Consider the following 16,771-nt stretch of genomic DNA (forward strand, 5'->3'; position numbering starts at 1 on the left):
CACATAATTGTTGCGATGTGAGGTCATCGTGTAAGGTTTTGTCTCCATCTCCTGGTGTGTTTTCATGCTAGCGCCTGGCTGTATTTTTTTTCTAAAGATGGAGCTACACGCTCTGAAAACGCTAAAGCTTATTTTTAAGTCGTTGTTTGGACATATTTACGTTAATTTGACAGTTGCGGCTGAACACAGCCGGTAATAATATTACTAACAACTGTTCATGGTGTTATCAGTACAGAGAAATGTGCACTCTTCAATGAAACCACTGTGAATATAAAAAGGACAATGATGTAATAAGCTCTAATATAAGGGACTATTTTAATATTGTGCTTTGGAATTTGGAATTGCGATTCGATAATTATTGGTAATATTGATATGTAGCCAACAGATTGGGTTTTTCAGCTTTATTTGCAGCTTTGTACCCAACACACTGCGTTGGGTATAATTATTCAATCTGATTTGTGTCGTTTTCATTCACAAATTAAACGCTTTTACGCGCAGCGCGTTATTTACGCACGAAGGAGCGGCGCCTCCTGCGTGTCTATGTGCCAAACATTCCTATGCCTATTTTTGTTTTCGACAGCGCGAGCACAAATCCACAGTTTAGCAGGATCTGTGACCGCGGTGGATCAGCGATACCGTTCTTCTTGTGAAATCTAATCGCAGCCTCTGGTCTTTCGTTTCTCTGGTTTTAAGGGCGCAGCAGCGACGGCACCACCCACCCCGCTCCACCACTCCCCCTTCGTGATCCACAGACAGGCGGGGTGAGAGCGGCGGCACATAACGTTACGAGGCGCAGCGTGAAGACAAACACCGTCGCATTGGAATGAGCTGTAACCGGAATCCCCTCCAAGCCCACCTCTTCAGGCTCCGGACGCTGAAAACGTGAAACGAAAAAAAAGGCTGCAGCATCAGTTGGAAATCAGCTCTGCAGAGATTTGGGGGGAAAAAGAAAAAGAAGCTTAGGATCATCTCCTGCAGCAGCAGCTGCGTCTCTTTTCTCTGGCCTGGACAACGCTCCCATCTCTTAACGCATATATTCGCTCATCACTGGGGCCGAGGAGACGCTGACAGGGGCGTAAAAAAACAAAACAAAAAACGTCAGGGGGACGAAGGGAGGGAGCTCATTAAGAGCAAAGGCCAAGAGACAGCGGGGTGGGAAGAGGATGGAGGCCCTGCTTCCTGTGCTCAAGAGTCACCCAGGCCCGTCAGTACTGGTGTGCTCTTTGATTTTCAGGTTGGCCCACCAGCTGCTCCAAAGGCTGCCCGTGCCCAAGGTGGTAAAGCAGGATGCCTTCCGCTCCTGGAAGTGGAAGAACCTCTCCGTCTCTATGGTGCACTCAGTGCTGACTGGGACTTGGGCCCTGACCTGGTAAGTGTCCTTCCAACGCACACATCTGCCTGTCCATCCACACTGGGACACCATTGTCTATTGACAATGCACATGATGTGCTGTGTGTAGGGGTGTGTGCGCAACAGTGACAGCCTGTGGCAGCCAGGATGAGAAGGGCATATTCACACAGGGTGAGGGATGGGGGAGAGAATGGCATTTTCAAGTGGGGAGGGAATTGCCACTGTACAGCATGAGACAGACACATACAGCTCTTATTGCTGTTTGTATCATTCATGCACAACTCAGAGGTTTGTAAGGAAAGGAATCGTTTCAGCCTCAACCGGCAGGCAGACCCAATGAAGCAACAGACTGCTGATATATCAACTGGAAAAACCTGCTGGCTTAACCGTTCTTGTGAAAGCATTTTGAAAAAGAGTTATGTTGGGCGGGTCTGAGCTCATGACTCATCTTTTAACATTAAGAAATGGGATCAAGGTCAAACTTTGAAGCTGTCAGCTCCATTCAGTTTGCTAAACATGTGACCATTTGAATTTGCAGTCACTTGCCTGCTTAAGTGGGTGAAAAAACACGTTTTCCAATTCAAAGTAAGGGGATGCTTTACATATAAGATAAGGTATACCAGCCATTTATTAACAATTATTCTTTCGTGGCTTGTTTATTCAAGGAGGGGGAACAGAGGAACCTTTGCTTTTAAAGGTGTTCCCCTTATGTCAAACTTCAAAGAATGGTAAAGAATAACAGAGAGGAGCTAGAGATTAAAATGGTAGAACATGAAATTAAAAAAAAAAACAATAACAGCTGATGTTAATGTCTCTGCTTAGTCAGGCTTTTCTCTCCAGGAGTGAGCCCATGTATGTCTGAGTGAGGTGAATTCAGAGCCATCTATCCATAACATGTATCCTTCTCCAGTGTGGTGGTTTGGCCAGAGACGCTGAGCGACATCCACTCGTACCACACCCCTCTGTCCTACCTGCTTGTCTGCGTCTCCACAGGTCAGTAAACACATAATGGATAAAAAAAAAGCTAAGAGTACTGCAACATTGACATATATTTTTTCATAGTTATGCATCTCAGTAGTTGTATAGTGGGAAAGTATAGGGCTACTTTTGTCATGGAATCTGATGATGAATCATTTTTCCTGTTAAAAGTTATAAAAATCGTCATATTATATATGTTATTATATCTAACTGTCTAAAGGTCCAATAGAAAAAAAATCCTCATGTCTGAGAAACTGAAACCAGTAAAATACATTTTTAGTAGTACATTAGTTTTATGTCGATTGCAGCTCCAGTTGAATGTTTGAGAGAAATGTGGGAGAGATGTTGACTGATGAAAAATTCTTCTTCTTGATCAAACTGCAATTATTTTGGGCACGTAAAATTCCGCTTTGCCTGTCATTAGAGAAGCAGCCAACAGATACTTCTCACCTTTTTCCCAGAAGGGAATCTTTCCAGGTAAATGGGCGGCTCCCCTCAATCACCATGGACACCAAAGATAGTCCCCCCAAGAACTCGTCCATCAGGTCGAGCTCTGCTGCGTGTAGCTTAAACAATGTGTCTCTGCGTTACTACGAAGACACAAATCTGTAAAGATTTACCGTAACTACTGCAAACAGCTATAAGTGCCCCTGAGGTCAGTCACACCAGATACTGGAGGTCATTTTCTTTAACAGAGGGACTTGTTGTGCGTCTCCGTAGCTGCAGAGTGCCAGTCATACTATAGTACAAAGGGACCCTTAGTCACTAGAAAACCTCCAGCTGAATGAGGTCGACACAGTTTAATAACTGAACTGTTTAGCTGGCAACTTCTAAAAATGATGATGGCGAGAAACATTTAACTCTCCTGTCAGATTAGCTCAACACTAATTCAGCACTTAATGTTGCTGTGTCTGGATGAAAGGGAAATGGATGGAAGGGAAACCCAGCTTTGTGGCCTCAAATATTTTCAAAACTAGCATCTGAGAAGTTTATCTTTTAGTGCATGATGTAAGAATTAAATGGGAGCTTTATCTAATAGATTAAGCGATTACTGACGTATTCTTTCAATATTTATGTGCTAAAAGAAGACTGATGCAAATGTCAAGTAACTAAAATATTAGTTTGCTAAACTGTTGTTTACTTCATGTTGTAAAAGATCTTCATAGCAGGAACGATGATTATGCTCATTCTTGTGTTATCTTTTTATGATTGGATACATGGTTTCATAATCACTTGTGTGTTGGGGTGAGGTTAAAGAGAATGTTTACTGTGGTAGGAAAACCAAATATTTTTCTGGTTTGTCAACCCGCTCTCGTCTGATTTACAGCTCCAGTGACCTTGTCATTTCGGGAAATACTAGCGAAAGTGTTTGGTTCGTGTAGGTGCAGCAAAGCACGTGTTTGATGAGGTGAGCAGATGTGCCAATCACGATCTGACAGCAGGAGCTCAGCAGATTAAAAAAGAAAAAGAAGTTATCTTGCAGAGCAGCAAAATGTGATCACACAGTGGGGAGAAAAAAAGAGAAGTGTGTGATCCCACTACTCCCACTCTGTTCAGTAATATTGTAGATATGAATGATGGCATCACATCCAACAGTTTAAAAATTAAGCCAAACTCATGTGTCTGTGCATTAGTGGAGGCAGGTAGAGACATGATATCGATGATCCAGCCACTGCTTGATGTAAATGTGAGCACGCACCTTCAGAACTTCATGTAGCCTAGCCTTAAATTGTACATATAGTACTGTGCAAAAGTCTTGAGCCACCCTTCATTTCTTTACATTTTGTATTTTTATATTAATAAATATATATTAAATATTTTTTTAATTTTATGTTTCATATATTTGTAATGATATTTAGAAAATGGTAAATTTGGGTGTAGTGATTTATTAATAGAAATGATGTTAACGCCATAACTGCATTAACGTGGCAAATCTCCGTTAGCACATTAACGCGGATCACACAATTTCCAGATGGTGCTGAACGGTGAGCAGTCCAGTTCTTTTCTCCACAGGCAAACAGAGTGGTTTTTTTTTTAAGTAAAACATGATCAGTGAGAGTTCGATCATAATGATAAACTGAGAGACCTCATCAGTCATAAAGTAGGCCCACTCTAAACCATGTATGGTTTCATCATCCTCTTATCATCAGTCTCTGTGACTGAATATTGGATACTGACAGGTGGTTGTAGCTGATAGGTGTCTGTTACGGTTAATGGAGAACTGAGTCACTTTGTGGATTTTCAATTATTTCTCATCCAAATATGGTAGGTATCTCTATGCCTCAGAATCAAGGGGCTGGAATTATGATGATGATGATGCGGCTTTGCTTCTCGGGAAGATAGCGTGCCCTCTGCTTTACAGTCTAAATGCATTTAAAAGCTAAGACATAAAAAGGTGAAAAACCTGCAAAGGACTGTGGGAGAGAGGTCACGACACAAATTGATCTGCCATCTCCTGCATAGCAGGGAAAATACTTAATCGACTAGTCTGTTGTGTAAACGTGTATGCTGCTGCTCTGTAGCAGACTGCTGTGATCAGCACATAATTTTATTTTATGAGGTTGGTCAGCGACAGTTTCACTATAGTGAGGGCTGTAACTAACTATTATTACTACTGAGTGTTCTGCGGCTTATTTTCTCGATGCAGTGAAACGCCTGCCAGAGAGAAGGGAGTGTTTTACAGGGAACAGGCTGAGGCAGATGATCCTTAGTCTATCTTTACCCATGAAAGCCTGACATCTTTACTTTCTTTTTCAGTCGGCAGTTTTAACCTACTGGTTTGCATTCTTTGACATGATAGAAGTCTTTGTATATGAAACATGCTGGTAGAAACTGTACTGAATTGCAGTAAACTGATAAGCTTTGCATGTAATGACAGATACCATTGAAAATATACTATCATATACCCAAAGGTGTCTAGTGACCGTGAGATCAGTATAAGAAACAACTGCTGTGACCTCACATGTAAACACCTTTAAGTGCTCTTCTTCTAACTATGGAACTGGTACAAAATCATTTCAACACAGGGGTCAGTCATGTTTTTCTCATTTTTGGTTGGTGCTAGACTTTAACAAAATTACCCTATTGCAAATTAAACACCCCATATGCAAAATACGCCAGGGAAACATTTTCAGGAAAGCTTTTGTTACAGTGAGCAGTAAAACACAGACAAAATCTTAGATTTTTTCTTTTTCCTTACAGGCTACTTTGTGCATGATGCAACTGATATCATCCTCTCGGGACATGCAAAAGGATCGTGGGAATTTTTACTCCATCATGCACTGGTAAGACAATATGCCTGTGACTGTTATGAGTTCTTAACTTGATCGAGGTTTCTTCTCTGGTTTGGTTAAAAATTCAAGTCATAATGTTAAATCCAGCCAGCCATTAAAAAGAAGGTAGTGTCAGGGTAACCTGCATGCTCTTGACCTACTGGGTTTTCCCTTTGCAAATATTCTAAGGTTTTATAGAGAATGACCCAAAACGAGAGAATATCCAATGAGTGTCAGTTCTCTGGGAGAAAATGTCTTGTTGATGTTAGAGATTAGGAGCATGGCCAGACTGCTTTGATATGATAGGAAGGCAATAGAAACACTTGGTACAACCAAGGTATGCAGAAGAGCATATCTGAGATCACAACACATTGAACCTTGAAGCAGATGGGCTACATCAACAGAAGACCACACCGGATGAAGCTAAGAACAAGAAAATAAGACTATAATTTGCACAGGTTCAACAGAAGATTTGAAAAATGTTGCCTGGATTTCTGCTGCAACCTTTGGATGATAGGGTCAAAATCAGGTTATGAAAAAATAGCAACAGCTCAGCCAGCTGGTGTTGTAATGGCATGAGAGATAGTTTCTTGGCACAGTTTGGGCCCCTTGGTACCAGCTAAGCTTAATTTAAATACAACAGCTTACCAGAATTTTGCTACTGACCATATCAGTCCTTTTATGACCACACTGTTCCTGTGCTCTGATGGCTGCTTCCAGTGGGATAACAAGACATATCACAAAGCTCAAATAATCTCAAATTTGTTTATTGAACACAATAATGAGTTCACTTTACTCAAGTGACCTCCATAGTCACCAAATCTCAATCCAATTGAGCAACTTTGGAATGTGGTGCAATGGGAGATTCTCATCATGGATACGCAGCTGACAAATCTGCAACTGTGTGACGCTGTCAGGTCAATATCAACCAAAACCTCTAAGAAATGTTTCCAGCACTTTGTTGAATCTATGCCATCAAGAATTAAGGCATTTCTGAAGGCAAAAGTGGTCTAACTCAGTTTTACCTACCAAAGTGTAAGGTTTGTTTATAATGTACTCTGAACAAAGGATTATTATAGCTGTTAAATTATCTACTGCTTTAAATCCTTTAATATTACCCGGAGATTACTTTTAATGTTGGAAAAATCATGGTTTTCCACTCAGTATAGTACATATTCTTAGATTGAATCTGGACATGCACTGACAAAGTCCCAAAGCAAACAATAAAAGCAATTCAGCTGCAAAGAAAAGCAAACAATGAGATCACAATCCACAAGAGATTAGCTATTAGTACAAACACCTGCACCACCCTCTATGTCTGTCTCGTCCTCAGGTGATTTGGTGTTTCCTGTACGCCCTGTACACTCAGCTCTATGTAGCCGGCGCTGTAATCGCCCTCTTTGTGGAGGTCAACAGCATCACCCTGCATCTGAGGCTGATGCTGAAGCTGGCGAGTGCTCAGTCTTCCACCTTGTACTACATCAACAAGCTCACCAACCTGTTCACCTACGTTATGTTTCGCCTCACCACCCAGTTCTACCTCACTTGGTTTATTATCCACAACTACTCCTGGCTGGACCACGGTGGATGCTTTCTTGTTTCTATGATGGTGATGAATATTATGATCCTAATTTATTTCTACCGCTTGCTCCGTGCAGACTTCTTCCCACGGAGCTGTGCAGGACAGAATGGGATGCATAATAACAACACCAAAAAGTTTATTAGCGATTGACAGGGGGGTTTACAGGTCTTTTATAGTTTTGTCATTTTGTTACTGACGCCGTTTCTCATGACGGCAGGTTTCCTTATCGTGTCTCTCTGCCAAAGAACATACTGCCACAAAAAGTCCAAACCCTGGGGATGTTACCACTATTAGCGTATTTAAAATGGCTTTTTGTATCATAACTTTTACAGAATAAATTGAGGTTTTGTAAAAGACCCTTAGTGGTTTACCTAGCAAGAGTCTGGTGAGAATAAACCATAAAACCAGCGTTTTCATACCAGTACAATAAATATGAAGCTATGGCAAGCAGCTGGTTAGCTTAGCCTAGCGTGGAACCAGGAGGGAAACGGTTAGCCTGGCTTTGTCCAACAAACAAACAAAAATGTACTCATGTAAATTAACAAATAGTTGCTTTTTTGTTGTTGTTTTTTAACAGTTGTTGAATTTGAGCAAAAATATTTAATTTGCCAGTATTTTCTCCTCTTTATGTATGTTATGTATGCTAGCCCAGATAGTTTCCAGATGTTAGTGGGGGTTAAATTAATTTTTCAAAAAGTGTTAAACCATTGCTTAAATGTTAAAGTTAAGCATCATGTCAGGTCTAAGATTTTGAGTACTGTATTTTTAATCAAAACTTTGATAAAAGCTGTCAAGCAGATATGAAACTTCATCTAACAGCAGTTAGCTTTGATTTGTATTAAGATTAGAAATGATGTTTTCACACTCGGAATTTCATACAGGTTAAACCAGGGGTCTCAAACTTAAATGAGGTGTTGGCCACTGCTGGCACTGTCGTCTCATCGAAGGGCCACTTTAGTATTCAAGTCGTACAAAAAAACAAACAAACCAAACTTCAAGGGCCAAGTTGCATTGTATTTCTTCATGTCAATACACGGGCCGCAAGTGATCCCCTGGGCCGCAAGTTTGAGACCCCTGGGTTAAACAAACAAATCTACTTGTCAGTAGATTATAGTTAGTTTAGCCAGTCAGTATTAACTAAATTTATAATTATTAACTTACAGACATAAGAGTAATTGCAACCTTTTCATGAAACTCAGAGCAATCACTTGCATGATGCAGATCTTTAATATTTAAAGCAAAAGTTTGACTTCTAGGTCATTACAATGTCCTTCTTGATATCTCACAGCTTTGCAGCCTTGAAATGTTTCCAGGGACTTATTTAAGAACATATTTTTATGCATTATTTAAATTAACTTTAATTTCAAACATTATGTATGAATTTAAGTCAAACTGGGTAAAAATATTTAAAATGTTTACAGACTGCGCTCCAAAATGAGGTTTTTAAAAATATTATTTGTTCCTGTTAGATATACTTAAATCACTGTCTTGCTGTTATAGAATTCATACATTAATTCATATTTTAACAAACATTTGCTGTCTTGGTAAGACCTGATATTACTAAGACAGCAAATGATGATATTTGTTTTGGACATGCACAGCTGTAGGGACCATGGACGAGCAGTTTTATCACACCTGCTTGGGGGATGCATAGCAAGGAGATGCCCTTGCCTTTGCGGTGAAGTCCATGTGGTCATAGCCACTTGGAGGTCTATGCCACATCATGGAAACCCTCTGATGACTAAATACACTAAATGTCACTAAATTAAAAACAGATTCTTGTGTGCCCACACTTGCAGAAAGTAAAACACCAGAAGAGTGTTGTTGATTTTTTTTTTCATAAGAATGTCCATTGACAAATGCGTAGTTTATCAGAAAAATAAAAAAAAAACAACTGGAAATTGTATTTTACAGTTGCTAACAACCTTGCTCTGTGTTGCTACATGTTTAACATTTGCATGGGTAGCAGTTTTTTTTTTACGTCGGGAAAATCATGATCAGTTTTCCTCTTGCTATTAGGAAATTTCTGATCTTGGACTTTGAATTTTAGCATTCAATTTTAGAATTTTAATTATATGTGTAAATAGAGTGGACCTCTCCCTTTGTCTTTATGAAGCCATTTGTGGCTGAAGAGATGCTGGACTGTCAAAAGACGGGTGCATAATACACAGTGTTGCCAAATTGAAGTGTAATACATAATAATGTGGGATAATTTATGGTACTCTTGTGGTTCTCATATTAAATCTGTTTGTATTTGACTCAAGTGGAGCTGGATCTTCCTGCCATCTAACAGTAGCTCATTGGAAACTGGGAAAGCCTCCATGGAGAGCAGGCAGCAGCACAATCCCAGACAGATGTATCTTGTTGCTTGTTTTCAAAATAATACTTTTACAGAAAAGATCTTCTTTTAAAGACCTTGAAACAGAAGATGTGTTCTCTCTTCCTCTTTGTTCCTAAACTGTATATATATATATATAGCATTTGTACATAATGTCCTTCGGTGTGCATTCCCTTTTGATATATTTTAAAAGAAGTATCCATAGTTGTTGACCATTACTGGACTTTGAAATGCTCATTTTTAAACCATGACATGAATCATAAGTGCAGTGACATTTGAAAACCTAACAATAAGTACATTTCATTTTCTATTTCAACTGATGCCAAGAAAGTCCAAACAGACCTGGACACAGTGTCTGAGCTGTGCTACAGTGCCTTTGCCACCGTGCCTTTTCAAAACTAAACAGTGTGAATAAGGAAGTATAGATATGCCGCAGAGTGGTGCGTAATATAGAGACAAGCATACAGAAAATCCATGCGACCCTGACCACAATAATGTAAAATATATCTTGTATTTAAGCAACAACTGTCTTTTTTTTTTAGGAACTGTGTATTTTGGATTGTTGAGTGATACCATGAAAATAAAGATTGTATTTAAAATCACAGAGGTGACGATGTGTCATTTTGTCTTTTATTGATGAACAGTCAGTCTGAGTTTAAAGGCTTTCTCTGATTTGTGCCTCCTCGTCTCCTCCGTCCCGGCTGTGACCTGGAAAATAATCTTTGACGGATGTCTCACTTCCTAAAACATGTCTGGGTGAGACGCTTGCCAGACGACCTATAAATAACAAAGGATGCACAGGTATATTCTTTGCAGAAGCGTTTTTACCTTCATCAAAAAACACTAAAGGATTTTTGTGAGAAAACTAGGTTCTGTTTTTATGCCCTTATTGAGGCTTTGCACACAGCTTTAATACACAAACTGCCCTTGCCCCTTTTTATTTCATGTTTTCATTTAGCTTTGTGAAGCTTTCCTCCTTTCCCAATTTTTATCTGTGTGATTGTCCCACTGTGTTATGCAGTGAATTTATTTAAAAATAACACAGGTCTGAGATGATAAAACAAGCAGTAGTTGTGTCACGTATCATATTTGATTGACATGCTGCTTGGTTGCTTGGTCTCCTCTCCTTGACTGCGGTCAAATTCAGGGTCACAGGAACCTGGAGCCTACCTCCAGCAGTCATAGGGCAAGAGGCAGGGTCCAACCAGATTGCTAGACTTTTGCAGGGCTAACACACAAAGACTGGATATATACTCACATTCACACCTAAGATCAGTTAACCTGGAATATGTGCTTTTTTGGTAGAGAACTACAGTCACCACTCCATATAGAAAAGCCTCAGCCAACCCACTTCACTTTCTTGCTGTGTGAGGACAGCACTAACCACCACACTATTGTGCCACCCTCTGTGGTGGGCCTCGGAGCTCCACTCAGTGTCTTCTTACTCTGTTTCAGGCAGGTCATGTAAAAGAGAACAACTGCTAATAATAATAATGAGTGTTTTGGTATGGCCGGAATGAATAAACATGAAATATTTGTCGCATTAAGGTTCATTGCTCATATGTGCTCCTTCACCTGGACCTGCTATAACTCCTCTATAAATAAATGGTGATCCTAAAGGGTGCACTGTAGCAGTGAACATAATTAACACAAACTGCATGAATTTACTTGTATCATTTTGTTATGGGTCATGTCGGATTATAATATTATTTTATGCCACACTGTAATCCCTAACAGTTGTTCTAGCTCACAACTAATAAACTCATAACACTCAAATGTCGTTTTGTAGTTGAGCAAACTATAAAGTATTGAGCTCTGTTGGCTTTTATGCAACTTTAATTGAATAGGGCTCAATATTTTTTAGCTAATTTGTTTGGAACGCTCAAAAAGTTTAAGAAGCATATATTAGTGACGTTCTGGTGGGTGGAGTCTTGTCGCTCCCTCAGGAAAGCTGAGTCAGCCATCTTGAATTTACCTTGATGCGGGGAAGATTTGGCCACCCCGTGTGGATTAAGAGTCCCCAACTTCAACCCACCACGACCACCACCTTATTTTTTTTCATCAACTGCCCTAAATTTGGTAAGTCTAACATGTTCTTGTTTTGTTTAAATTTAATTTCGATAAACATTCTTTTTTATTTTTTACTGGAAATATATTCGTACTTTGTGCACAGTGAATGTTTGTTATAAATAAATTCGAATCCAAGTAATTGTAATTTTAGAAGTTTTCGAATGTGACAAATACGTAATGTTATTTCAAATTAGTACGGTGTAACGTTTTGGCGGTTTTCCGTGGGGGACAACATTTCCCATAATGCATTGTATTCTTGCCCGGGAAGTTGACGGTGGCAGTTCTAGCGCCATGCGTTTGAACTTTCTACTAAAACTTTCTACTGTCCGTTTCTACCGGTTGTCGTATTCGCCGGTAATGCACGTGCGTATTGTGAGTATACTTATTTCAATAAGTGTCCGTGTTACACAGTCAGTAGTTTACGCTGTTGAGCTATGTGTGTGTGTGTGCTAGCATGGAGCGAACAATAATAAACAACATGAGTGTGTTATCATGATGGTAATTAGACACATGTTTGTATTTTTTCGTAGTCACAAATGTGTGGTTGTGAGATAATCTCGAAATCCTTTTAACGGTTTAGAGGGGTATTCTAGTAAGCGAGCTCTACAAGTCAAGGCTTGCGGAAAAATGCATCGCCTGATTCAGCCTAACATTACACACTGGTCGAACTTGGTACTACGAACGAAGTTCAGCTAAATTGTTCGCGCTAATTCGACAAGGCTCAACCAGCCAGACTGAGGCGCCTCCTTGACACCTTTAAGCCAGACTCTAATGGAACTGATTATAATGTAGGAATGTTTTTGTCTGTTGGACAAGAGGGAGGACTGCCTAAGTTCTGTAGAATTGAACAGGTTCTCCTGGTTAATAGTAGTGTTGTCTTTCTTTGCCAAAGGCACATATCGCACTACATTGAACACCTGAGATCTTACGAACTTTTCCCAAATAATCTGGCTGTTCACACCCCATCAGAGCTAAATGACAAAACACCTCTCTGTGCTTGCAACGTAGATGGAAGATTGCTCTTGACACCAAAACATTTCATATTATTACATTGAAGATTTTTTGAAGCAGGTTAACAGCTGACTTCAACATTCTTTTGGAGCTGTGCTGGGCAGTGGGTCCATGAATAAACTGCCTCACTCCAGCAGGTGTCCTTCCATACTTCCCATCGTTCAAGTGAGGCCATGGACTTGTGTACATTGTTTGTATCACCTTTACTCTCCATAAAAATTAATGGTTTTTTTTCCTTTCTTTTTTTCCCCCCCTAGGAACCAAAAGATGGCTGCTGCCCAGAAGCATGTGCTGCGTGTGTATGTTGAACGAGACACCGCCCTGAAACTTACTCTACTTGAGCGACCAAAGTCAGTGGAGGAGCTGAAAGAAATAATTCAAGAGAGGTTCAAGCCAAGACTGGATGGGGACTTTAGCCTTCACTATGAGGATCCGGACTTTGATGGTGATCTTTGTCTCCTTGTGGACATCCAGGAGTTACCAGAGAAGGGCACATTAAGAGTTGTCAGACCTGAAAGCGACACCTTCTCTACTGCATCTTCTGACACAGACATACTCCCACATCTACCTGCGATACAGCACCAGAAGAGTTGGCCTGATGAATTTGTTGTTCCTAGTTTTGGTTATGAAATGGATCATATACTAGAAGAAGGAAATCGAGTTAATGAAGAATCAGGAAAATTGCTGAAGTTAAAGAGATCACAGAAGAGTGAAATCCTTAAAAAAATGGCAGAAACAATCTACAGTTTTAAAGCATACACACATGACAAGGAATTGGCAATGGCTGCTCAAGCTTTGATTAGAGCTCATCCATGTCTCAGAATGACAGCTGGTGAAGACGGGGCGTTGGGATGGAAACGCCACATGGGGTACAAGCTTGCATCCTATCGTAACAATCTGGCCAAAGCTGGGGTTGCAGAAGTAGCCATCAACACAGGGACGCGGAGCCGAAACAACCCCAACAATGATCACCCCCATCAAAACATAAAGAAAGCTCGAAAAGCTGAGGTCAACTACATCACCAACCTGCCGAAGGATCAAACCCCAGCCTCTCTGGAAAAAATGAGAGAACAGATCATGCATGAAGTCGAAAAGACTGAGAGAAACTACTTAGTCATAGGCAAGCTCATGGACACAACCTATGCCCTACGTCGCCAAGAAATTGTTGGAGCTGTTGGAGCTCCACGAGTGAGAGACGTCGTGGACAGATGGCCAGCCCTACTTATGGAGTCACAGGTAAAATAAAATAAAAAAATATGTGTGTGTGTATGTATGTTATATATATATATATGTATGTGTATATATACGTCTGTCTGTCTCTTTACTGTTCTCCCAGTTTTTAAAAGTCTAGATTTTCAAACAATTTACCAAAAGCAAATGGCAGATGTAAAATGACAACACATCACTCTGTGACGTTTTTTTTTTTTCCCCATTCACAGTAAACAAAGTCTCTAGAAGTTTATTTAAATTTCCTTTACATAACATTACAAAGAATGACGAATGACTTTCTATTTTGGCCTTGGTTCTGATTAGAATTTCTCTGGTTTTGCTAACCTGAGAACTTTTTAAAATACATTCATAATTCTGTTCCTAATTCATCTTTGTTCATTTCTGTGTATTTCTGTTCATGTACAGGTGGTGGCAGAGTTCCACCGAATCAACAATGTTAACCTGCGCACTCAATTCTACAAGGAGCTGGACAGACACACGCCTAGACTCATCACTTTGTTCCGAGACAAGGCCATCAAGACTGGCAAGATTGCAGAGGAGCTAGCAAACCTCATGAGAATTTATGACTTTCAGGTAAATTTTTCATTTCACATGATTCAGAATTACATTAACAGATGGTTTGTACACAGCTGTAAGAAGCCGTAGTGTCAATTGCTTCAACTGTGCCCCGAGATTAAGTGATTATGCCATGGATACAAGGTTGTCATTTTAGGAGAAGGACATCTTGACAAAATCTATCCTATCAAAATATTAAAAAAAAATCCAAAATACTGAATTTACCATCTATGGCTAGGGTAGGGTAGGGTTACCCTTCTAGATTGACAAGTTTAGCCTGTTACACAAAAAGTTTGGACACCCCTGATCTATAACAATGACAATCAGAACATGGCTAGCCAACACTTTGTTTTTACTCTGCATTTGTGTAAATACTATTCTAATAGATATTGTATGTTCATCTAGGGACAGCATGATGTAAATACAAGACGGGCCCTCGTCCTTCGTGCACTTCCTGTGTACCTGCGTGAAGATGCCTCCACGTTATTCAGGACTTGTGATGTAAGTGTACTGGCCTCAGCATCAACCCCTTTGCCTAGCTGTTCAGTCGAACATATAACATCGCTCAGAACTCAAGGAGAACCAGGGTGTATATCAGGAAGGAGGTTCAACACAGTCCTCATCTGATTTGTTTTCTCCCATATATCAACTATTGTTGAATAAGATTGCAAGAAGATTGTTACGCATAAACCAGAAAATATGAAAATAGTTGAAAGATTATTAAACAAAAACAAATCCACAGATAAAAACTATCTCCCTTTTAAAATTCAAGTGTTCTTTTTTTTTTTTTTGGAGGTGCCATGTTGTGGTCAGAGAAATGTTTGGTAAATAACAAAAACAAATATCTTGGCATATATTTATTATTGAAAACATTTATTTAAACATATGTTTTGAAACCAAATCCAAATTAAGATTATTGTAATGCATCATGATGTATCGCCATATCAAATTAAATCGTTGACATTATAATCCTAAAAGAAACGTGTGACTTATGAAGATTCACACCTCTAATCAATAGCATGATTTGTGTCCTTGTGGGGCTGAACTCATTCTTGTATTATTTTTGTTTTGCAGTCAGCAGATGGTCCAGACCTCACTGACACTCCTGTGGCTCTGCTGACAGTTGTCATGGATGACACTACTGATTCGGCCCTCTTCAGTCCCGAAAGCATCTGCATTGTCGTTGAGGATGAAATACTTGTGAATGGTCCCACAAATCTGGCTGAGTCATTTCTCCTGCTCTTTGGGTACATCTATGCACTAGACCTACAATACCCAAAGAAACTTGAGCTTACATTCACATTTATCCAGAAGGTTATGATGTGCCTTGAGGACAACAAACCACTGAAAGGGCGTCTACTGACGCTGAAGAATGATTTGTTCAATGAGTGAATCACTCAGAATGGACTACTTGTTGAGCTGAGTATTGAGGAAGCTTTTTTTTGTTTTGTTTTTTTTCCTAATCATTTGGCTTTTCTACCTCACATTTAAGATGAATGACTGTTCAGTTCATGCACTATTCATGTTTAATGTTCTGTTGCCTAATACATAAATGCACTGCCTTGATGTTTGTTCCCTATAAGTACAGCAGTGGAAACCAGTACTGTTTTTTATGTATTTTTAAAAAAGAAAGTGAGCTGCAGCTGTCAAGGTACAGTAAGTGTTAAATGCCTCAATGTTCTAATAGCTGCAATTGCTGTTAATACTGAAAATGTTATTGAATTTTAGAATTGAGATGGAGACCCTTGGAGTCTTTTTCTCTTGTTTTATTTATGAAGCACTTTTTTATGAGTGAGCTCTGTTGTTTGTGCCTTTTTAAAAGCACATTGTGTTTAATAAAAAGTTGTTAAATTGTTAGTGTTGTTACTTTCATGTTTTCTAACACTTTTAGCTGATTATAATTTACTGGGCAAACAGTTTAGAATTATTTGTAAGTGTATTTCCCACAGTATTTTAAAAATATTGAAGATTTTAAGTGTTATTTCCCATATTATAAGTTAGAAAATATGAAAAAGTTTGAGTTTATTTCCCACATCGTATGAGTTGCAATATGTAAAATATTTTGAGTGTATTTCCCACCTTAATTAAGTTGAAAAATATTGAAAATTTTGAGTTTATTACTCCCTAATTATAAGTTGAGGAATATCAACATTTATGAGTTAACATTGAGGTAATTTAAGGCAACTGCAACTATAATTTTTATTTTAGTTAAACTTAAAACTTTTAAAAACATCACTCAAATTGTTGTGTAATCTGTTACACAACAATTTTTGAGTTCTGTGAACTTATTAGGTTTTACAGTGCATGTTAGACCCCTAATTAAAGATTGTGAATTACTATGTAGTTTTAGTTTGCATTATTCTCCTGAATTAGAAGAAGGTGATA

The 16,771-nt window shown here is 39.3% G+C and overlaps 2 protein-coding genes across 3 annotated transcripts; both read left to right on the forward strand.

Annotated features, from left to right (window-relative positions):
• The first annotated feature begins 747 nt into the window (after window positions 1-747).
• tlcd1 (TLC domain containing 1) lies at window positions 748-10,118 on the forward strand. Its single transcript, XM_006801515.3, has 4 exons — window positions 748-1,369; window positions 2,261-2,343; window positions 5,530-5,612; window positions 6,934-10,118. Exons 1-4 carry the CDS (start codon window positions 1,164-1,166, stop codon window positions 7,330-7,332), a joined length of 771 nt encoding a protein of 256 aa, XP_006801578.2. The 5' UTR covers window positions 748-1,163; the 3' UTR covers window positions 7,333-10,118.
• A 1,388-nt stretch (window positions 10,119-11,506) lies between these two features.
• LOC148098936 (uncharacterized) lies at window positions 11,507-16,569 on the forward strand. 2 transcript variants are annotated; one of them, XM_087851078.1, is made up of 5 exons: window positions 11,507-11,599; window positions 12,859-13,837; window positions 14,237-14,404; window positions 14,792-14,887; window positions 15,461-16,569. In XM_087851078.1, exons 2-5 carry the CDS (start codon window positions 12,869-12,871, stop codon window positions 15,776-15,778), a joined length of 1,551 nt encoding a protein of 516 aa, XP_087707204.1. In that variant the 5' UTR covers window positions 11,507-11,599; window positions 12,859-12,868; the 3' UTR covers window positions 15,779-16,569. The 2 variants fall into 2 exon arrangements, with proteins under 2 accessions (XP_087707204.1, XP_087707203.1); XM_087851077.1 differs by lacking the exon at window positions 11,507-11,599 and adding an exon at window positions 11,858-11,962.
• Window positions 16,570-16,771: the final 202 nt, after the last annotated feature.

This window comes from Neolamprologus brichardi, chromosome 14, assembly GCF_056152115.1.
Source record: "Neolamprologus brichardi isolate AB-2024 chromosome 14, ASM5615211v1, whole genome shotgun sequence".
Classification (NCBI taxonomy): domain Eukaryota; kingdom Metazoa; phylum Chordata; class Actinopteri; order Cichliformes; family Cichlidae; genus Neolamprologus; species Neolamprologus brichardi.